Source organism: Borostomias antarcticus, assembly GCF_949987555.1.
Source record: "Borostomias antarcticus genome assembly, chromosome: 8".
In the NCBI taxonomy this organism is placed as follows: Eukaryota; Metazoa; Chordata; class Actinopteri; order Stomiiformes; family Stomiidae; genus Borostomias; species Borostomias antarcticus.
The window spans coordinates 1,088,756-1,113,127 of NC_140241.1; the positions used below are offsets into that span (position 1 = coordinate 1,088,756).

The 24,372-nt window shown below is 50.1% G+C and overlaps 1 protein-coding gene across 1 annotated transcript in view; it reads left to right on the plus strand.

The window, feature by feature from the left end:
* Positions 1-7,428: 7,428 nt before the first annotated feature.
* plekho1b (pleckstrin homology domain containing, family O member 1b) overlaps positions 7,429-24,372 on the plus strand; it is a gene marked incomplete at both ends in the record, with an annotated part of 27,582 nt that continues 10,638 nt past the window's right edge. Inside the window, 3 exons of the mRNA XM_084441980.1 lie at positions 7,429-7,455; positions 8,164-8,310; positions 23,538-23,678. Of these exons, the coding sequence (XP_084298106.1) occupies positions 7,429-7,455; positions 8,164-8,310; positions 23,538-23,678 (315 nt within the window). The remainder of the gene's footprint in view (positions 7,456-8,163; positions 8,311-23,537; positions 23,679-24,372) is intronic.

Sequence of the window (24,372 nt, forward strand, 5' to 3'; positions counted from 1 at the left end):
TCTCTGGACCTCCGAGGGTAATTTACACAAGACTGATGAGACGCTTCACGTTTGTGGGACACCATTCCTTTGTTATCACTGTCTCTCACACAGAATAGAAGAAGTGCGTAAATAAAAAATTCTAAACTCTGCAATTTTCTTTGCATGACTTGAACTTGAAAAATCATGTTTATTTGCACTTTGACTCTCTTTGACTGTCAGCAAACATATAGTAAATGTTACTTTTCTAACCCAGTCATAGTGTTTTAGTGAGAGCTCTTTAACATTCTCCATTGTGTCGTCACCGCTGTTCACATAAACAGCTCTGCTTCGGAGAAAAGAAAACGTCCAGTTTCTTTGTTAAAGATGTCACAGTGAAGTCAGTCTGGCGGAGTCAGACTTCCTCTTCCACTGGTTCCATTCCTCCCGTCTCCACCGCATCACTTCCTGTCCCTCTCCACCCCATCACTTCCTGTCCCTCTCCCCGCATCACTTCCTGTCCTGTCATCGTGATGAACGGCCGTTTCCTCATAGAGAAGGCGGCGGGGTCACATGAACTTGACTCATTTACGCCTGGCTTACTTCCAAACTTTTAATAATGGAAATAGATTTACAGTTAAATTGTACTGTACGTCATAATAGCACATTTGACAGCAACGACTAAGGTTTATATTCTTGATTTCTTCATTTGTGGATTTAATTATGGATTAGTGTAAAGTGCTGTGTATGTCTACTGCATGCACATGTTCATTATACACACAGTACCACACAGCAACATCGGTCTCTCAAAATCAATATATTTCTTAAATAAATCAATGAATAATAAGTCAAACCGGGAATAGGCCAATCAGGACGCAGACGGAGGTTTGGTTTAACCTCAGATAAATACCCACGGGTGGTTGAGCAGGGAAATGGCCTCGCAGGTTCTGCTGACGTTGTCTTTACAGGCGCCATCAATCTGAGACTCTGTCTCATCTGGAGGAGGATGGAACTGCGACGGTCGTAAAGAACGCTGCCTCCCAACCGCCGAGGTAGAGCCTGATCTCTGACCTCCACACGGACCCGGGAAGCAGCTTGGTGTGCTTGAAGAGGAGCTGGAATTTGGGTCTTTAAGACATGATGCCCTCAGACTGAAACTCTCTAACGGAAAGGTATCGCACACCAAGGTGCTCTCGTGAGGCGCTGAACACTGGGAAAACTGATCATGAGAAAATGTGTGGCTCAGTCTGGATCCATGGGCAGTTCTGTTATTGATGACATGTTGGCCTGTTGACTTTTGATTCTGAAAGCCAACAGGCCCAAACGTCATCAATAGAAGAACTGCATATGGAGCCAGAGTGCAACACTTTTTTTTTTAGACTTAAAGTCAACACATGTATTGTTTTTGTAAGAAAATAATTTATATTTCCAATCCTTTACTTCATTTTTGAGTTGACCAGGGTCACGCTAAAGTTTTAAGCGTCACCCCGTTCGATTGTGTCAACATCTCTGAAGTGCTTAACCGGTAGAGTTTGAGTGAGAGAGCTGTGAATTGAACAGGTAGAGTTTGAGTGAGAGAGCTGTGAATTGAACAGGTAGAGTTTGAGTGAGAGAGCTGAGAATTGAACAGGTAGAGTGAGTGAGAGAGCTGTGAATTGAACAGGTAGAGTTTGAGTGAGAGAGCTGTGAATTGAACAGGTAGAGTTTGAGTGAGAGAGCTGTGAATTGAACAGGTAGAGTTTGAGTGAGAGAGCTGTGAATTGAACAGGTAGAGTTTGAGTGAGAGAGCTGTGAATTGAACAGGTAGAGTTTGAGTGAGAGAGCTGAGAATTGAACAGCCCGTTTTGTCTCTTCTGGCTGGCGGCCGCAGGACGAGGTGATCAGCTGCGTGAGGACCTCCTCCTTTCAGCACCAGTCTGTGGTTCTGATCCAGATTAAAGACAGATAGAGAATCTCTCCCGAACCTCAGACCCACCCACAGCCCCTGGCTGGCCAGCAGCGTAGGACTACATACCAGGTTCAGTTCTGGAGAGGCGCTGGGGAGGTTTGGTTAGTCGGGTTTCTGGTGTGGCTGACTTAGGCCACCTCACTGAGTCTGACACAGTAGCGGTGGGATGGAGGGTCGGGGTTTAACGGGTTTAACGGGTCTAATCACTGCTTTTAGGACTGTGTGGCTCGCCCCAAATCCCTTACTGCCAAGGAGTAAACATCTCCCTTCCTCCAATCAGAAAGCCCCAGTGAACCCCTGGCCCCGCCCCCCTCCCTGCCTCCATGGCGCCCCGTTTGTTGAGTCCAAACCCTCAGTGCCCTACATTGCTGGTTTCTAACCCCCCAGGCCATCTGTGCCCTCCAGCGTCTGATCAAACTATGCCCAGACTGACGGACCTAATCTGGGCCCATCCTAATCCAGCTGGTCGGATCCAGGGGTTGGGCTCAAACTCAAAAAGGCTCCTGTTCAGTTCTCTTTGTTCAAGTGTGACCGTGTATTTATGGATGTGTGTCATGTATGTTGTGTGTTTTGACCGATGACCTTCATCAATGGTAGTGATCGGTACTTTGCTGACTCGCGGCCTTTGAAGAGTTTGTAAAACATTTGAGGAACTTCCACTTCCTCCTTCAAATAAATTATAAATATATCTTACCAGCATGTCAAAAAGAGAGCTACTGTAACCACAGTACCGAGCTTACATCTTTGTGAATCTGTTGAGAATCAGTTGTAGGATGACCACACCTGTTAAAATGTGTCTCCTAAGAAACAAGAGGCAGAAGGTGAGTACAAATGTGATTGGATGACTCTGCTAAAGCATTTGTGATTGGATGACTCTGTTAAAGCATTTGTGATTGGATGGCTCTGTTAAAGCATTTGTGATTGGATGACTCTGTTAAAGCATTTGTTCAGGCCTAACATTAGTCTGTATTTGTCAAACATCGTCAATTTGATCGTCAAAAACATCCCGACATCGCCCTGCCTGTGTAGGTCTTTAAGCCTAGACTCTGTCTGAACCTGAGTCTCACAAACCCTTCAATCTTCTCATGAAAATGAATTTAATCTGTAGGAACATCACTTCATAGGATGTGGAAGACACTACTGTTTTGGGTATATTTAGCTGGCCTCATGCCAGCGTTGCTATTGCTATTCCCTTCTGTCTGTGGATGGAAGGGGACGTTTGTGTACCAGATGAAGCAGAGATTTACGGCCTTCTGTTTTGATAGGAATGCCAAATTGGTCGTTGTTTATCAATGGCTATCTCTTCTATAATAATCTCTACTATAATAATATATTCTATAATAATATCTACTATAATGCCACAAACTATTGCTCAGGACCCAGGAAAGCCAGTGTCTGGTGAAGGAGCTGGAACTAGTTCCTGTCAATGATGCATACCCTTGAATTCCTGGTGTATAGGCTTAAACGGAATATACAAGACGGGGTAAATTGGAACCGTTGATCTTAATAAAATGGTCTTACCTTATGCTCACCCAAAATTGAAAGCTCAGTTTTTACTTGATCGGTTATGTGTGGCTGTAGTGTGTGTTATTGTGTACATTTCACTGAACTACAGGCATATATCATTCAGGCTGTATCTGTATTTGCTCTGCAAAATCATCCAAACTGGCCGTGACATTCATTCATTCATTCCATACAATGACATTGAGGTAATCATGGGTGAATCTCTGTGCTATGATCCAATCAGTGGATGACGTGGCCCTGGTAACCCAAGACTTCCTTCCTCAGAGTGGAACTTTACAAGACAATCAGCCTCCATCAGCCAATTACTGCAGGCTGAACACTGTACACACACACACACACACACACACACACACACACACACACACACACAGACACACACACACACACACACACAGACACACACACACACACAGACACACACACAGACACACACACATACACACACAGATACACACAGACACACACACACACACACACAAGCGCGTGCACACACACACACACACACACACACACACACACACACACACACACAATCATTCTACTGAACAGTGCTGGAACAATCATACTTTGGAACAACACGTTCTTAATGAGGTGATTGCCTGCTCTTGGAGCAACAGCCTCTCTCTCTCTCTCTCACACACACACACACACACACACACACACACACACACACACACACACACACTCGACTAGGTGAAGAGCAATCTCTATTTATAGGGACGACCTTTTCAGACAGGGCTATAAGCATGTGAAGGTGAGCTCTTGGAGAGCGTGGGCTGATCTTATCAGTGTTAGAGGATTGCAGGCGACGGGGGAATGGGGGGGGGCGACGGGGGGGTGGGGGGGGGGCGACGGGGGGGGGGGGGGGCGATGGGGGGGGGCGACGGGGGGGGTGGGGGGGGGGCGACGGGGAGGTGGGGGGGGGGGGCGACGGGGGGGTGATTAGTGTTGAGAGAAGAGGGAGAGAAATTACAAATGACAAGATGGAGGGAGGGAGGGAAAGAGGGAACTAGACAGAACTAAACAGAAAACCCTTTTTCATTTTCTAATCTCAACACAACTCATGTTAATTTAGGAAACAGACAATGCAAGTTTTGGCATCTGTGAACTTTTGTTAGACCGTGGGGTAGATACTGTATCTGAAAACAAATATCTCCTAAAATATTATTCTGCTCAACAGATCGCCCTTCTTCTGTTATTAAAATACAGTGTAGGAGACAAAATAAGAGATGATTAATTTTAGATATTCGATCTTAGAATAAGATTAATGGAGGGTTGTCTTGAGGTTATTGTGATATATTGTAAGAAGCTACAACATGTAAGAGCTTTGTCTCTGGTCACAGTAGGGGTCATTATTACTGTGTAATTACATCAGATGTGCACACACACACACACACACACACACACACACACACACACATACACGCACACACTTCCCATTTCAACTTTAAGTCACACTTTCCCTCTCTTTCTCAATCACACATACACACACACACACATGGACACACACACACACACACACACACACAATACGTCTATGGCCTATGTTTGGTAAGCTGATTTCCAGGAGAGTTGTGCAAGAGAGTTTAAAGTGGTGTTCAGTGTTTCACACTGCTGGGGATTAACACTGGTGTTCAGTGATTCCAGCCTGTTCCTCTCTTCTCCCCTCCTCTCCCCTCCTCTGCTCTCCTCTCCTCCTCTCCTCCCTTCTCCTCCTCCCCCCTCCCCTCCTCTGCTCTCCTCTCTCCTTCTCTCCTCTGCTCTCCTCCCCCCTCTCCTCTCCTCTCCTCCCCTCCCCTCCCCTCCCCTCCTCTCCTCTCCCCTCCTCTCCTCCTCTCTCCTCGGCTAGTGACTCACATCCTCACAACAGGGAGGTGCAGAGAGGAGAGGCTGGTACAAAGAGGAGAGTGGCACCATATAAAGATGAGACAGGTGGTAGAAACGAGAGAGAGACATAGAGAGAGAGGGAAGAGAGGGAGAGAGAGAGAGAGGGGGGAGAGAGAGAGAGAGACATAGAGAGAGATGGGAAGAGAGGGAGAGAGAGAGAGGGGGGAGAGAGACAGAGAGAGAGAATGAGAGTGGGGATGTTCTCTCCTCACCATGTTCTTAGCAGGGCGGCGGTGTTTTCCTGCTCTGTTGACGTCATTGTTTACGTCATTGTTTACTTCATTGTTTACGTCATTGTTTACATCATTGTTTACGTCATGGTGCTGTGAGCCCTGTTCATGACGTCCTCCCCACAAACCTGAGCTCATCAGCTGCACCAGGTCATCTGGGCGGAGAGCTGGACTCTTTCACAGCAGGGAAAAGAGCACCACCATATTATCACTACAGCCCAAGGGCCAACACAACACAAGAGGCTTCTAGGAGAAAATGGCCTTGCCTGGAACCGCCAGCCAAGTGTATTAGTCTCTCTCTCCCTCTCTCTCTCTCTCTCTCACCTGCTCTCTCTCTCTCCCTCTCTCTCTCTCCCTCTCTCTCACCTGCTCTCTCTCTCCCTCTCTCTCACCTGCTCTCTCTCTCTCACCTGCTCTCTCTCTCTCACCTGCTCTCTCTCTCTCCCTCTCTCTGTCACCTGCTCTCTCTCTCTCCCTCTCTCTCTCTCCCTCTCTCTCACCTGCTCTCTCTCTCACCTGCTCTCTCTCTCTCTCACCCAATCTCTCCCTTCTCTCACACTCTCTCCCTCTCTCTTTCTCTCTCTCTCTCTCTCTCTCACTTCTCTCACGCTCTCTACCTCTCTCTTTCTCTCCCTCTCTCTCTCTTTCTCTACCTCTCTCTCGCTTTCTCTGCTCAGACACAACAGACTGTGAGGTGAATACTGATACCAGCGGAGTCTGACCTGAGACAGATACAGGGTCAGGGTTAAGGGTCAGGGGTCAGGGATAGGGTCATGCTGTGGTGGGGGTCATTCTACATGAGGTCACTAGCACAGACCCAGGAGGTGATGTATTACACATAACCAACACACACACACGGGCACGCACACACGCACACGCGCACACACACACACACACACACACACACACACACACACGCACACACACACGCACACACACACGCACACACACACACACACACACGCACACACACACACACACACACAGCCAGGCCAGGCCCTGCAGAGCCCTTGTGTTGGACAGACACACACAGATCAAGTTGAATAGACATACAGTCGCCTACATACACAGACTCTGTTTCTAAGTTCAAATCAATCCTAAATCTGTTTTCAGTGAGACTTGAACACTGATTCGGATAAAGAACTATGATAAAACGGTCAGATCATTAGGTGGATGCAGTTTCCTGTATAGGCTATGTTTTGGCATGTCGTACAATTTTCAGTCGGCTATATTGTTGTTTTAGATTTCCTTCCACAATTTTCACAGGCCTACCCCCCCCCCCCCCCCCCCCTCCTCTTTCTTCCCAGCCTCGGTAATTTCCACAACAACATGCCCGATATTTAGTCACTGGGATGACATCACACACAACCCGGGCTATAGGGGGAGCTGTTGAGTTAGAGAGGAGCTCCAGGTCTACATCCACCAGTCTGGGGAGGGAGAGAGAGAGAAGGAGAGAGAGAGAAGGAGAGGGAGGGGGAGGCAGTGATACAGACTCACTGGTGAAGGCTACTAGACACTAGCCTATTCAGCCCAGCGTTCAGACCATGCGAGAGAGGAGCAGGAAGAGGAGCAGATCCAGTCAGACCTCCGCGGCGGCAGGACAGCTCGCACAAGCAGGGAACCTCTAGGAGGCGAGGATACGAGCACAGGCTCGCTGGGAGGAGGCGAGGATACGAGCACAGGCTCGGAGGAGGCGAGGATACGAGCACAGGCTCGCTGGAGGAGGCGAGGATACGAGCACAGGCTCGCTGAAGGCTTTCACACGGGACTCGAACCCCGGTCCCGACTTCACAGACAGAACAACAGCCTACTGCACTAAATTACGGACGGAGAACTGGGAGAAGTCGGAGAGAGCTGTCGGCTGCCCCGTTATCCTCAACAATGAAGAAAAACAATTCAGCCAAACGGGTAGGACCCATGTTATACTAACGCGTTACTGACACAACGAGAGGATCACCTCCTGATTCCTGGACACTTGATCCATTTCGCAGACTCGCTCATATTTCAGCTGTCTGGGACTGAAGCGATGCATTTGTCAGACATGCTCGCTTTGCGTTCATTATTCTTAGTGAAGAACATTCTCAAGTTGTGATATTATCTCCAGGGTGGATTTACAGTGTGCTTTAATTAAACAGCCCGGGCAGGCCGAGCCATGTTAATGGAAAGTGTCCCGTCTGGGGTGGAGCAGGGACACGGGTATATGTGTGATACATATGGGACCAGTGATATCTGCTATGGCAGGATGGCCAGTAGACTGTTGTCTCTCTCTCTACCTCTCTCTTTCTCTCTCCCTCTCTCTCTCTCTCCCTCTCTCTCTCTGTGTAAAGGGCATTTTCTAGTTCTGTGATTCACTGGCATTATGACGACAAAAAAAACAGATCAGAGCAGAAAGGTTGGGCGCCAGGAATGTGACAGCATCTACATGACAAAGGACATGACAAAGGACATGGGACAAGGGGACAAGGGGACAAGGGGACAAGGGGACAAGGGGCTTGATCCTCCCGCACGGGACCGCGCTGCCTTTCTCCTCCGCGCGGCGCCCCTTTTGAATATGAGTGAAAGGATCTCATTTCTTAACCCTCCGCGATCTATTTTCTCTCCCCACCGAACATGCAGGGGCCGCAGGACGCCAACCAACACCCCGCACAACCTGACAAGATGGGCTGGATCCGCAAGTACTGTGGCAAAGGGATATTCAGAGAGATCTGGAAACATCGCTTCGTCATCCTGAAAGGGGAACAACTTTATATCTCAGACAAAGAGGTGAGTGGCTTTGCTTTGATGAGATTTACCTTTACTAACTAGTACGTGTGTTTGTACAAGTTTGTGTGTGTGTGCATGTGCTGTGTGTGTGTGCATGTGCGTGAGTGCGTGTGTCTGCGTGCGTGTGTGCGTGCATGCGCGTGGGTGTGCGTGTGTCTGTGTGTGTGTGTATGTGTGCACATGTGTGTGTGTGTGTGCGTGTATCTGCGTGCACATCAACAATCCACCCTCTCAGCACCAAAGCATGGCTGCTGTCTGTGGCTCCTCATCCCAAACTAGAACCAGAGCCTCGGCCCTGTCGGTCTGTTAGTCAGCTCTTCACCACAGGAAACAGGAAGTCTTCAGTACAGCTCGGTCTGGCGTTGGTGACAGGAGGAAGCTGTCAACGCCACAACCCAACATGGTCATGAGCTGTGCCACAAGTTCTGTGTTAGACTAGTGCTGCACATTTCAAGGAATTTCATTAATCGATAACTATTAACCTTAACAAACGATAGTCGATTAATTGATAAGAATGTCCCACGCTGGACTGCGCTTTGCTCGCTTCATTTTTTTGTCTTCTTCTGCTGTGTCGTTGAAATTTCCCGGCATCCCAATTAGCCTTGACTATAGTCAGACCTAAAATCATGATTACATTTCACGCAACTCCCGTTGAAAACGTTCGTTCAAAAAAATAAGTTCTGTTTCATTAACAAACAATTAATCGAGTAACCAAATCTTACTCAAATAAATTCTTATCGGCAATGAACCGATAGTTGATGAACTGTTACCATCCCTATGTTAGACCCATGTGTGGTGACTCCCTGGTCTGGGCGCTGTTGAGCAGCAGGTGAACCGCGGGCCTCAGAAGGCGGAGTCTCCAGGCGTAGGTAGCTCAGAAGGCGGAGTCTCCAGGCGTAGGTAGCTCAGAAGGCGGAGTCTCCAGGCGTAGGTAGCTCAGAAGGCGGAGTCTCCAGGCGTAGGTAGCTCAGAAGGCGGAGTCTCCAGGCGTAGGTAGCTCAGAAGGCGGAGTCTCCAGGCGTAGGTAGCAGACCGCCGGAGCGCCGTGGCCTAGCCGCCATATTAACACCCTGATCATCTCTGTGGTCGCCTGGCGACAGCGCCGCCCTGCACGGGTCAGAGGTCACGTCTCCGGACTGTTGGAGGCGGAGGATCATGTCACAGGCCACGCCTCTCCACGCTGGCCACGCCTCTCCACGCTGGCCACGCCTCTCCACGCTGGCCACGCCTCTCCACGCTGGCCACGCCGTCGACTGAGACCAGGATACAAAACATCAACGCGCTTTTCATAGATGGAGCTAAAACATATGTTTCACTCACCAACATGATGTTTCACACCAACAGATTTAGAACGTTTTCTGGTGTTTTGTGACTATGGTATTACCACACACACACACACACACACACACACACACACACACACTGGCGGGGTGCTGCTGTAGAGGGCTGCTTTAGCGTTAGCGTTCTGCCGAGCTCAGCGGAAGCTGGCGGAGGGATGTGTTGGCGGCGTCTTAGGGAAGCGCTTTAACACCTTGATCCGATTGTAAACAGAACTCCGGGGATCACGGGTCTGACAGAGCCTCACCGCTCCAGACCGCCATGCAGGAGAGGAGGACATGTCCACACCTTCCATGGGCTGTAATACGAGTCCCCCTCAGGAGATAAATATATGGTAAATGGACGGCACTTATATAGCGCTTTTCCACCTTAGCAGCACTCAAAGCGCTTTACAATGACCTCTCATTCACCCATTCACACACACATTCACACACCAATGGCGGTAGCTGCCATGCAAGGTGCTAACCTGCTCATTGGGAGTAATTTGGGGTTAGGCGTCTTGCTCAAGGACACTTCGACATGTGGACAGTCGGAGCTGGGATTCGAACCACTGACCCTTCGATCACTGAACGACCCGCTCTACCAACTGAGCTACAGCCGCCGCACAATGAGTCCCCCTCAGGAGAGGAATATCAAAGCAGAAAACAGATTCCCTCACTCTCTTCTGTCGAGCAGAGGCCAATCATCACTTTGATCTGTGGGACGTTTTCTCTGTGGTGAGTGAGAGAGGCGCTGACCACCTCAGGAGCCGGGGTCATCCTGACGTGAGCGAGGCCAGACCAGCGCTGGGGACTTCACGTGAGGGGAGGGGCTTCCTTTATCAGCAGCGCCGGTCTGGTAACGCGCACAACTTCCTGCTCCGCCCCGTTCTAACCCTGTCAGGCTGCTGTCCTGTAGAGGCGCACGACGTCAGCGTGGAACTTCTTTCTCTTTATTGGGTTTGAGCGCCGCCCAGCTTGTGTCAGCGTGCTGGTGAAAGAGGCGCTGTGAGTCGGACCTCATCTGACGTCGGGATGTGGGGGTCGTGTTTCTCTGGGGTCTGATTGGACAGCTGTGAGGACAGAGATCTCTGGTTTCATCCCGGCCATGATGGCCGACCCGTCCCATACTGTCGTCTCATACAGGCAGCAGAATATAAATACAATAGGTGCTTAAGATGAAGGACCCTGGATACAGTCAGATATCAGCTGACAACATGGTGGTCCTCGGTGTTACTGGACACCCTGTGTGTTATAAAAATATAGAGAACATGCATGTTCCTTCTCTTGACTATTGTTAACTGTCCAAATAAGGAAGTTCTACTTCCTCCTCGGGTATGTTGTTGTCTCGCATAGCCTGACCCATCTCCACACTTCCTTCACCCTGTACCAGAGCCTGACCCATCTCCACACTTCCTTCACCCTGTGCCAGCGCTGGAGAAGGTCTGGCTGGACTCATTACCCTTCAGGAATATAGGGGGAAATGATGCATTTCTTTAAACCAATGAAATTCAAGTAAGCTTACTGGCATGACAGATGAAAAACCTGTTGCCAAAGTAGTACAGAAAACTATTAAAATGGATAAGAGCACAGTCACAAACGTCTTAGGCGGAGTGGTTGCCAGGTTATTTGGCGGAGTGGTTGCCAGGTTATTTCAGTGATGCGCAGGGTTGCTGCTGTTTCTCATCGTCTGATTGGCCGACCACATGATTCGGGCGCCGCTGATAATAAACGAATGACGAGGCCTATTCCCCAAACCTCCATCTGTTGAGTCAGACTAGGTTTGCTGAAACAGCCCTCTGCTTTGTTTGATAGAGGTCAGTGGTCAGCAAACACAGACTCAGCAACAAGCAGGACTTCCTCACAGCAAATTCCTCTTCTGCCGATAAGTTTTCCAAGACGAAGTTTGTCGTTGCACTTTTGTGAGCAACCGTCAAGAAATACAACTCACTAAACAAGAGTCCTTTGAATAAACCTTTGTCCTAAAGATTTATCTGTAGATCATATCTCAGTGATATCTGCGTGGGAAGACTCTGCCCGGGCGTCTATCAGTCGGCAGACTAGACAAAACAAACGCACCTGTGATGAAGAGACCGATGACCTCAGGCAGGTTAATGGCGTGTATTGATTGCGTGGTGAGATACAGTACCCACGGGGAGCAGGGTGAGGCAGACGACACCCATTCCTGTTAATAGGAGATTTGAGTCGGTCAGGTCATCTCTACCGACCTCTAAATACCACATTCGGGACACTGAAGATCCCTTTACGCTGTTGGGCCATCCCTCAAGCAGGATTACCATCCAACTCAGACCGCTGTTTGGTCTCAACCCGCTCCTTAACTCACCGCATGAGTTTTGTGGCGTTTTGAGCCATTTGTTTTTCCCAGGTGATCGTTACTGCTTCTGCGTGGTCACAGCTCAGAACCCACGCGGTGAAGGGATTGGTTCAGGGCTCGCTGTCCTCCTGACTGACCAGGCGGCGTCGAGAGAGCGCCGTGCTAGGGGGAGGCTGTGGCTCAGGAGGTAGGGCGGGTCGTCCAGTGACCGTAGGGTCGGCGGTTCGAATCCCGCCTCCTCCTGTCCACATGTCCAAGTGTCCTTGGGCAAAACACTGAACCCCAAAATTGCTCCCAATGAGCAGGTTAGCACCTTGCATGGCAGCTGCCGCCATTGGTGTGTGAATGTGTGTGTGAATGGGTGAATGAGAGGCCATTGTAAAGCGCTTTGGATAAAAGCGCTATATAAGTGCAGTCAATTTACCAGGAAGCTCTAGGATGGTTTGACTCGCAGACGAGATCAGGAGGAGAGATCAGGAGAGATCAGGAGGAGAGATCAGGAGAGATCAGGAGGAGAGATCAGGAGAGATCAGGAGGAGAGATCAGGAGGAGAGATCAGGAGAGATCAGGAGGAGAGATCAGGAGGAGAGATCAGGAGGAGAGATCAGGAGGAGAGATCAGGAGGAGAGATCAGGAGGAGAGATCAGGAGAGATCAGGAGAGATCAGGAGGAGAGATCAGGAGGAGAGATCAGAAGGAGAGATCAGGAGGAGAGATCAGGAGGAGAGATCAGGAGGAGATCTCACGTCTGCAGCCGCTCCTCCATCAAACCACCGGCCTCACGCTCAGGGCTTCATTCACTCAGTCATCAGGCTCAGAGCTTCATTCACTCAGTCACAACGCTGCTCAGGGCTTCATTCACTCAGTCACCACGCTGCTCAGGGCTTCATTCACTCATTCATCACGCTCAGGGCTTCATTCACTCAGTCACCACGCTGCTCAGGGCTTCATTCACTCAGTCATCACGCTCAGGGTTCATGACCCTGAAAGCACCAGGAAGGAGTTCAACTCTCCGCTGAGATATATGAGTCAAGCAGGGAGGGAAGAGCTGGAAGAGACGCAAATAAACCGTTGGTAGAGTTCGGTGGGAGGCTGGGATTGAAAAGAAGAAAAGAACAAAGGGTAGTTTTTCTTTTTGAAGTCCGTCTCTCTGTCCAGCGGTGTGTGAGGGGAGCGCGTCGGCCTGCTGGTCACCAGGGTCTGTCCAGCGGTGTGTGAGGGGAGCGCGTCGGCCTCCTGGTCACCAGGGTCTGTCCAGCGGTGTGTGAGGGGAGCGCGTCGGCCTGCTGGTCACCAGGGTCTGTCCAGCGGTGTGTGAGGGGAGCGCGTCGGCCTCCTGGTCACCAGGGTCTGTCCAGCGGTGTGTGAGGGGAGCGCGTCGGCCTCCTGGTCACCAGGGTCTGTCCAGCGGTGTGTGAGGGGAGCGCGTCGGCCTCCTGGTCACCAGGGTCTGTCCAGCGGTGTGTGAGGGGAGCGTGTCGGCCTCCTGGTCACCAGGGTCTGTCCAGCGGTGTGTGAGGGGAGCGTGTCGTCCTCCTGGTCTCCAGGGTCTGCCAGCTGGCCGCTCATGCCAGGCCTCAGTATTAGCATGCCAAAGGGCACAGCCAGGAAAACCTGTCATTGGGAGTAGAGACCCTTTTTTTGCGTTATAGCAATGATACACACACACACACCTGCACCCAAGACACACACGCACACATGCGCACACGAACACACACACACACACATGCACACGAACACACACACACACACACTGAATCTTTCTTTATATTCAGGAGAGCTGCCGTTGCTCACAGACTATCATTGTGTGCTTGTCTTTCACTTGGTCTCTCTCTTCCCCTCTCTTCTTCACGAGACAGAGGTAATTAAATATGTCTGATTGTTTCTCCAGACCCCTCCTTCTCTCTCTCTCCCTTTCTCTCTCTCTCCTCTCACTCTCTCTCTCCTCTCATTCTCTCTCCTTTTCCCTCTCTCGCTCCCCCTCTCTCCTCTCTCTTTCTATCACCCTCTCTCTTCTCTCTCCCTTTCTCTTTTCTCTCTCCTCTCTCTTTCTCTCACCCTCTCTCCTATCTCTCTCCCTCCCTCTCTCTTTCTCTGACACTCTCTATTCTCCCTCTCTCCCTCCCTCTCACCCTCTCTCTTTTCTCTCTCCTCTCTCTTTCTCTCACCCTCTCTTCTCTCTCTCTCTCCCACCCTCTCTCTTCTCTCTCTCTCTTCTCTCTCTCCCTCCCCCCTGCCTGTGGGTTTTTGAATGGGAGTCGTGAGCTTGTGCCAGTGTGCCTCCCACTGCCTATCAGGTGTGAGTGTGTGTGTGTGTGTGTGTGTGTGTGTGCGGGGGGGGGGGGGGGGGGTAAGGATAGGAAGGCTCGGCAGGCAGGGGTGCTAGTTTCCATGCCAACCTATAGAAAGTCTTCCGAGCCTGGCACGGGGCAGACCTTGAAGTTAACACTCCCTCCGTCGCCGGCGGAAACCCGCCATCTTGAATCTAAGAGTGGGCTGAGACGAGCAGCCACAGCTCTGCCTGGGACACCAGCTCATGTGGACGTCCTGCACTTTTGAGTCTGTGGATGTTTCAATGATTTCTGAGACCAAAACACGGACTACTAAAGAGACGAATCCACATAATGAATAGATCCAGCGATACAGTGCGACCTTATGCTCAGTGAATGGAAAATTATATTCCTGCGTAAAGGGTTGAACTTTATTCACATATAGCCTCACAAAACACAGCGGTCGAAGCTGGTTGCAAGAGATGTGTATCCTAGCCTTGACATGCCTTCCCTAGGCTCTGGAGCACGGAGCATGGTGGCCATGGCAGCTCGATGGTGGCTCGTTACTGTAATGTCGTTAAGGCAGCCCGGTGACTCTGTCACTCCTCTCACCGGGGCTGTTCAGCTGGCAGGGTGGCACCGCCAAGAAGGCTGGGGGTAAAAAAGCTCAGTGCACTTACCCTCATTTGAATGGATTTGGGTCACACTCTACCCCTGCCAAAACGTTAACCCAGCATTCAAATGCTTTACGATGGATCATAACTCTTACAGTGCTGCGAGGAGTAGAGCCAGCGAGTACAACAAGGAAGTCTCATTGAGAGATATTTGGGAAGCGTGATATGATATGATATGAGTAACTCCAGTAAGTCCACGTCTCTCTCTCCCTGTTGGATGACATCAGAGACGAGCTTGCTCTGGAGAAACGGTCCGTCTGGCTTGTTGTTGTCAGCTGGGACTGAGTCATATTATTCCTGTAATTGGATCCTGCCAATCCCACTGTGACTGGCACACATCCTGCTTCAGCCTACTGCTAGCGCTGGGTAGGCCCTGCCCTTATGAAACTCAAATATATCGCCATGTATCGCCATGTATTATTACATTATTACAATATCTTAAAGGAGTAGTAAAGGGAAAATGCATGTTTAGCCCTGTTTTAAGGTTACTTATGATCATATACAATGGTTCAGATCAAAACGTTGACAAAACTAGCACTTTTGAGAAAGTCTGATAATTGCTCTACCACTGTTTTGGTACATACAATGGATGTGGGTGGGCACCGTGAAAAATCATTCAAAAAACATGTTAAACTCTCAATTTCAAAGATAAGAAGCTCACCGAGGGGATAATTGGTGTCCGTTGATGTAATACATTAACTTGTTACCAGGAGTGAAATTCAGTCATTTTCAGTCAGTCACTATTGCTGTATGGTTTTGGGAGTTGCAGTGTATTGAAATGAAAAGGAGAAGTGTGTCTGCAGTTTCTCCTCCTACTCAAACTGTTGTCCTCGCATCCATGTGAATCAGATCCATGTGAATCACATCCATATGAATCACCCCGTCACCATCAGATGAATCAGCTGAGCGATAGCTCCCAAACAATTAGCTGATTACAAGTTCCTTAGTAATGTCCAGTTTGAAATATGTCCGAATACCATCTTAGCAAGAAACAATAACCGAATTCCACTTTCCGTTCTCATGTCACAAGCACAGCTAGTAGGCTAGCCTATGCATGAACAGACATTAGCAACCAAACACAAGCTGTAAACGGATATAAGGAAGGCCAGTGTGTTTGGAAATGGCCCAGATGCAGCATTCCACCATATGAGCTAGCTAGCTAAGAGAATATTCCATCATATGAGCTAGCTAGCTAAGAGAATGTTCCACCATGTGAGGAGGCTAACTAGCGTTAGCTAAGAGAATATTCCATCATATGAGCTAGCTAGCTAAGAGAATGTTCCACCATATGAGGAGGCTAACTAGCTAAGAGAATGTTCCACCATATGAGGAGGCTAACTAGCGTTAGCTAAGAGAATATTCCATCATATGAGGAGGCTAGCTACCGTTAGCTAAGAGAATGTTCCACCATATGAAGAGGCTAGCTAGCTAAGGGAATGTGCAGCGCCCTGTTAATCTTTATTGTTTGTTTGGACAATGCTGTAAGGCCTGTACATAACCTCAGAGAGAGAGAGAGAGAGAGAGAGAGGGAGGGAGAGAGGGAAAGGGAGGGAGACAGAGGAAGAGAGAGACACAGGGAGGGGGAGAGAGAGAGAGGGAGAGAGAGAGAGAGAGAGAGAGAAGGCAGCCTCAAGTGAGCTACTTCTTTTCTTGGTGAAACCAATCTCAGATCTCTGTCCTCCTCACATGCTGTTGTGTCACCCTTCTCCCCCTGTGGCGCCGTGGGAGGTCTCCAGCATGTCATCTCCTCTCGCTAGACGATCTCACACTTGTCTTTCCACACAAGTACTCTTTAAACCGTCGTCTCTCCCTCCATCCCTCTCTGCTCTTAATCGGACACGTGCCAGAGAGCGCTGGAGCCGTGACGGAGGGAGAACAGGACTGGGGATGGAGGGATGGGAGGAGGAGGAGGGGTGTTACCGGTTCTATTTATGGAGCTTTGATATCGCTGGCGTGTGTTTCCTGCCGCGCTCCCGCCTTTCTCTGCATCCCTGTCTCCCCTCGCATATCGGGCCTTTCCCATTGGCTCACTGCAACTTTAATAAGCGTGCTCACCGATCGCCTTCTGTGTGGCCTGAGCTGCATGTAGACAGGAGATGACATCATCCTGAATGTGTGTGGATTCATGTCTTAGTGTGTGGATGGGTGGTCTCATTACCTATCCACAAGTTTTACAACATAGAATGTTTTTGGTGATTAGCCTGATATGTCATATGCCTACTCGGACAGAAGCGTAGGGATGAGGTCCGAGTCCTTGGACAGAAGCGTAGGGATGAGGTCCGAGTCCTTGGACAGAAGCTATGGGATGAGGTCCGAGTCCTTGCACAGAAGCTATGGGATGAGGTCCGAGTCCTACATGCGACAGAAGCTAGGGGATGAGGTCTGAGACCTACATCAAAGGCAGCAAAAGTTAAATGGACTCTAAATGTGTGGTCAGGAGTCTTACCAGGCAGGCAGGGGGACTCATAGAACAATTCTGGGACCAGGTGAGGCTACAGCTTGTATCAGTGAACGATAATAATATATTTCATAGACTTGAATGAATGACCTAGAGTTTGTTCATGTCTCGGTGATTTAACATGGTCAAACATAGACCTTCTCCCAAAACAACATTTCCTGATACAGACTGGAGCTACCACGGTATTATGAACGTACACCATTATCAGTCACTCTCATAGTCTTCAGATGATCGGCCTGCCAGTCAAGATTAGTTCTGCCTCAGGTGCTGGTTGAGCCGGGGACACCGGGGGAATTGGTTTCTAAATTATACAACAGCTCCAGCGAGGGCTGAAGGGTCTCCCCAGAGAGACGCGTGCGCCAGTCACAGGGTTAAGGTCACTTTGGCTGTTCTGAGTTCTGAACAGGATCGTACTTTTAGATTCATTGAGAACATGGTCTATTATGGTCTAGACTAGAGTCTCAGATCATGGTCTATTATGGTCTAGACTAGAGTTTCAGATCATGGTCTATTTTGGTCTAGACTATTCTCATATCATGGTCTATTGATAGAAGTGCACATTTGCTGTTTAGTGGTTATTGTACATTCGAATGCAGCCGCCCCTTTTTGGTTCGGCCTTGACCATAAAGACATAGCTGATACAAATGCTCATAATAAAGAGCTTTGCATAAAGGTTAAAGGTTATTTAGATAACATATTTATGTAGACCAATCATTTAAAAAAACATTCACAGAGCTTTTAGAAAGGTGCAGAATAAAAGTATTCGCTTTCACCATTGACTCATCTACATTATTTTTTTTTTTTTAATCTACAGTATAACCTTTAACTACAGTATATAAAATTGAGGAAGGAACCATGCCAGAACTGCTGGACTATGTTCTAATTTGGACACAAAAAGATTTATGCATCAGTATGTTTGGAGGTTGGCTTCATTCAATGGCTTCATCTTCTTTCTGGAAAGCGTTTCCTTGAAAAGGGATGCCCCTACTTAAAGCTTAATGTGATAGAGAGGGCTTATTAAAGTTTCATCACACCCCCTCGGCCTTTTGCGCAACGGAAAAGGTCCCCTGTAGTTTTGTGTGCACACCCAGCACGTTATCAAGCCAGAATTAGCAGCGGTCGTCTTCTGCGTGCGATGGTGGGTACTTGGGTTTCTCCCACCCAATAGGGATCTACGCCAAGACGGCCGAGCCTCAAAATAGTTGCACGAAAGAGCTTCAACAAAGCTTTTCAAGGTGACGTTAATTTCTTGGTAGGCTGGTGCCAGGGGCTTAGAACACGCTCTGGTGTCTCTCCAGCCCTTCAGATAAAGCCTTGCTTTGACGTTGGTTCTCCTTACAAAAGAGTGCAAACTGAGCTTGATGAGCCGGCTGTTCGTACCGCACGTTACCCATTCATGTAGACATGGGCTCAGATGTTCAGTCAATAAAAGATGACATTTGAAGGGAGTAAGGTTCTCAGGTGTTGTCTCTGTTGCGATTGCATCAGGCAAGTGTCCCCAGTGACTCATACAACACCCCATTCTTACGCTTAGAGCATCATTAGGGCCTGGTTTGATGTCCTGGACCTGTCATTAGTCACCTGACCACCCAAACTGAAGCCTAAGGTTTGCATTCCTCTAACCTCCAGTTGGGTGAGAGGTCATCGACTGGCGGCTGCCTGCTTCGTGTTCTGCGGACAATAACCGATGAGGTTGACCCAACGCTGTGGACAAATACGGGGTATAGCTCTCTGATGCATAGTAGTTCTATGACATGGTACCCAATGTCCATCCTCAATCATTCTTTGCCGCTTTGACTTCTTCTTCTTCGTTGTTTGGGTTAGTTGTTATTTGTCCTCTCCCCCCAGGCTCGGGGCCGAGGGGCTATCCTTTTACCGCCCCGGGTCTGGGTGAGAGGTCACCCGGGCTATATATCCAGGCACACCTCCATGTCACCGTTTCGTCATTCAAAACCTGCAGGCCATGCATTGCGTTGGGTGTCCGATATATCGGACAGTCCTGGATGACGTGGTCTGCAGTTTGTTCCTCAGCGCCACACTCGCACGCCGCACAGGATACCAAGCCCCATCTGGGCATCGATGAGCGGAAGCGTCTGACGCCGTCCGGAGGCGATTAAGCCTCACCCACGCCGCTTTCACTTAGATGGTGACACCCAAAAGACACACAAATGCAGACGGAGACAGAGAGAGAGAGAGAGAGAGAGAGAGAGAGAGAGAGAGAGCGCTGCGCTGTTTTCCTAGAAAGAGTCCTGAACTGGACTCACCAGGACATGTCTTCGTCCTCAGCATCCCAGCGCGACCCTGGCGTCGCCTCCCTGTGGTTCTGTCACATGCGCACCCTGAAGGGGCGACACAACAGGGCTTGTTTCGGCTTTGTCCCGCTCCACTAATGGAAATTGATTGCCACTTAGTGATGGGTTTTTCGTGCCCCGCGGGGCGGGCTGCTGTTTGACGTAAGAACAGACCCTCGTGTGCATCAGAGAGTCCGGGACCGCGCTCAGAGGAGGTAACTGTCCAGGGTGGTGTGTCTGTAGCTGTGTTCGGAATCGCTCCCTATTCACTATGTAGTGCACTATATAGGGCGTCAGCCATTTTGTTTGTAGTGTCCGAATTCTCCACGGAATTTTCGTTCCCTATATAGTCCACTATTTATTACCCACAATTCACCTTGATTTGCAGGGAACAGTGCATGTACCCTACATTTTCTCCGTTCCCTAGGTAGTTCACTACATGGTGAACCCTATATAGGGAATAGGGAGTGAGGGAACGAGGGAGCGATTCCGAACACAGCTTGTGTCATGTCTGAACCAGTCCCCGTGACCGCGCTCAGAGGAAGTGACCGGCCAGGGTGGTGTGTCTGTGTCATGTCTGGACCAGTCCCCGGGCCTGATGCTGACAATAGAAAATGCTGTCGGCCGCATGATCAGCCAAGTCTGAGGCCCGAGATAGAATTATAGAGTCATCACCTCGGGGAAGAGAAATGACCGGCCCTTTGTCATATCACCACAGGAAAAAGCACCAATGTTGATGGGAGAGTTCGGGCATAAAAAGAGGAAGAATGATAGACAGCAAACAGACACACGAGGCCTAGATCAGCTGATCAGATTAGAGTAGCCGCAGAAGAGGAAGAGGCCAACAGCCCAGGAGGACAGTCAGACAATAGTGACAACAAGAGCAGCCAGACCTCTCTCTGCCAGGCCCGGCCCCTTCCTCCTCCAACAACCCAGGCCACAGAAATGACAGTCAGAGACCAGTACAACAACAAGAGCAGCTAGACTACCCCCACCCCCCCTCGCTGACCTGCCAGCTGCCCTCCGGTCCCGCGGCCACTGATGAGAAGTGACAGTGTGATGGGGGGGAGGGAGGGGAGGAATGGAGAGAGAGAGAGAGAGGGGACGGATTGGGCTTGGGGTGGGGCTGACGGGATTAAAAACCAGTGTCAGCACTGAGGAGGACATGTGTGCGGAGGGGGGGTGGAGGGCGAGGGTCTCGCAAGGCTCCGATATCTCCCAAAACCTTCTGTCGAACGCCAGCTCCTCTTTCAATCACAGACTCAGACAGTCTCCCTCTCTCTCTGACACAGTCATGCACCCGCTGGGAGCCCAAAAAAAACACTACTCTGAACACCTGGTAGCTAATAATCCAGTCCCTAGTGACGCATAAAACACTGGAATTCAGCCCAAACTCAAATGTTTATGGAAAGAATAATAGACGCTTGCTCAACCACTTCCCTGTTCAACAGAATCAGAATTCGGAATCAGAATTTGGTTTATTTGCTACTTGTTCAATAGCCTAGATTTTAATTTCACTTGGTGGATGGAGCACAGAGGACATGCATAGCACACTAAAACAAGAACGCAAGTGAAACATAAACATATATCGACCATTTCATTGAATGTTCATATTCAAAACAATAATACCACAGTTTTCAGTGCACCCATGTCCAGGGGGTGGACTTGTACATCAAGCTGCCTCACACTAAGGAACCAGGATATACTGTAGGTTCCTGTTCTATGGGCCACTAGGCTCAAGAACCACTGGTTCTCAAGGCTACTTACATACTACTTACTTACAGCACAGCATGCTTGGACCAAGAAGTCATTGCGCTAGTGACTGAGAGCTCCATTGGTTCCACTGAAAGGGTGTATAAAGTACATAGTGTATATATGGGGTTCTGTGTTGTGTGGGAACTCGTGTCCCAGCACAGCTGTGTGGGAGGGGTTTCGGGATCACAGCTGTGCCCCCGTTTGGCTGCCGCTGACCTCTACCTGACCCCGGCCTAGGAGACAGTGGGGTCAAACCTCTTCCCCACAGACATCATGCACTGGTTTTAGGACAAGCCGTTCCTTTAGACTTACTGTACTTTAATCCACTTTGGTCTCACCTCTAAATCACTTGTTGGTGTGTGCTGTGCTTCAGTGCTCGCTGTGCCTCTCATCAAATCAAATCTCCTTTAACAACCTTTTTTTTTTTTTTTTTTGTCTGGAACCAAAAATATGTTATTATTTATATTGAATTAATTTCTTGATTGATTGGTTATTTCTTAACGGTGTACAGTGGTAGTGATGCAGCAGCAGGGCCCAGGGCCAGGCCCCATGCTGGGTGGGCACCGTGCCACCAGGGCCCTCCTGGAGGCTGTGGGGACGCTGTTTACCCGGCAGCGGCTGCGCTGCTAAACTGTCAGGTCTCAGACCCTCCGCCGAGCCTGACAGGATTAAGTTGCCCGCGGGAGCCTGCGGCTAACCTAAGATAGGCTTAGCTACGCTACGCTACGCTAAGCTACGCTACGCTAAGCTAACTCAGGCCTGACTCACAGTGCTGAGAGGCTAGCGAGCTAAAGCTAGCTAGCTGTGTTCCCCAGATGGGGTGTTGTGGTGGGAGTGATGCAGGCGGGAGTGCGTCACCGACACAAAGCTCTGACTGACCTTAATCCAATTAGCCAGTCAGCTGGCGGAGATGATTGCCGTCAAGTGGACCGTCTTTGTCCTGTGTTGTTCTGCTGGTGTGTTTTTGGTGGTGTGTGTGTGTGTGTGTGTGTGTGTGTAGTTTTGTATGTTGTGGGGACGGGGGCTTCCATGAACACACGTCACACAAACAAGTGCTCGATCGAACGTCTGTGTTTTTTTAATGAGAAAACCCTACTCTGAAACCTTGTTTTAGGGTTAACCCTAATTCTAAAACAGCAACACACTAATTCCTAAGAGAAGCAGGGCAGCAAGCCAGCATGGAGGGAAAATGAAACGACGGCCATTGGGCCCAAACAAGCACCCTGGCGGGGAGGCCGTCCTCATCAAGAATTGATGTCTTTTTAAATCCACCGTGCAGCTCGATTGGTTTGCGTGTTTCTATACTGGGCTGTGTTTATCCTGAGCCCGCCCCTACGGTGACCTTAGACGTGTCATTAGTGAGGTAGCTGTGTTGTTGCTGCTGCGTGTCACTGTGAACTCACATCCAGCAGCGTTGACCCCGGTCAGCCGCCCACGGGACGCGTAGTTATAGAGTAGCGCTCCCAGACGCTGAGAGAGGGCTTATTATGGCTTAAGAGGACCAGAATAGTCTTGGCGTGGACGAAGCACAAGTCCTGCTTTCTCCTGACCAGACCGTCCAGCTGAAACTAATGAGCTACCACACGCTGAACTGAACGTGCTCTCTGTGTCCACACTCAACTTCCTGTCCTCACTGTGTCCAAACTCAACTTCCTGTCCTCAATGTGTCCACACTCAACTTCCTGTCTTCACTGTATCCAAACTCAACTTCCTGTCTTCACTGTGTCCACACTCAACTTCCTGTCTTCACTGTGTCCACACTCAACTTGCTGTCTTCACTGTGTCCACACTCAACTTCCTGTCTTCACTGTGTCCACACTCAACTTCCTGTCCTCAATTGGTCCACACTCAACTTCCTGTCCTCAATGTGTCCACACTCAACTTGCTGTCTTCACTGTGTCCAAACTCAACTTCCTGTCTTCACTGTGTCCAAACTCAACTTGCTGTCTTCACTGTGTCCAAACTCAACTTCCTGTCTTCACTGTGTCCAAACTCAACTTCCTGTCTTCACTGTGTCCAAACTCAACTTCCTGTCTTCACTGTCCCGTGTTGGCCTGAGCAGACTTGTTTTGTGTTTACCTAGTTGTTCTATCCAGAGTAACGCCCCCGAATCCTTTGTTCCTGTGCAGGTGAAGGACGAGAAGAAGATCCAGGAAGTGCTGGACCTGACGGACTACGAGCGCTCCGAGGAGCTGAGGAAGGCCAAGAGCCGCAGCAAGAAGAACCACAGCAAGTTCACCCTCCTGAGGAGCCGGACGCCAGGGAACACGGTGAGGTCTGGGGGGGACATGGTGAGGTCTGGGGGGACATGGTGAGGTCTGGGGGGGGGGGGGGGGGGCATGGTGAGGTCTGGGGGGGACATGGTGAGGTCTGGGGGGACATGGTGAGGTCTGGGGGGACATGGTGAGGTCTGGGGGGACATGGTGAGGTCTGGGGGGACACGGTGAGGTCTGGGGGGACATGGTGAGGTCTGGGGGGGGACATGGTGAGGTCTGGGGGGACATGGTGAGGTCTGGGGGGGGACATGGTGAGGTCTGGGGGGGACATGGTGAGGTCTGGGGGGACATGGTGAGGTCTGGGGGGGCATGGTGAGGTCTGGGGGGGCATGGTGAGGTCTGGGGGGGAGGGGGGGGGACATGGTGAGGTCTGGGGGGACATGGTGAGGTCTGGGGGGACACGGTGAGGTCTGGGGGGGACATGGTGAGGTCTGGGGGGGACATGGTGAGGTCTGGGGGGACATGGTGAGGTCTGGGGGGACACGGTGAGGTCTGGGGGGACACGGTGAGGTCTGGGGGGACACGGTGAGGTCTGGGGGGGCATGGTGAGGTCTGGGGGGGACACGGTGAGGTCTGGGGGGACACGGTGAGGTCTGGGGGGACACGGTGAGGTCTGGGGGGACATGGTGAGGTCTGGGGGGGACATGGTGAGGTCTGGGGGGGACATGGTGAGGTCTGGGGGGAGGGG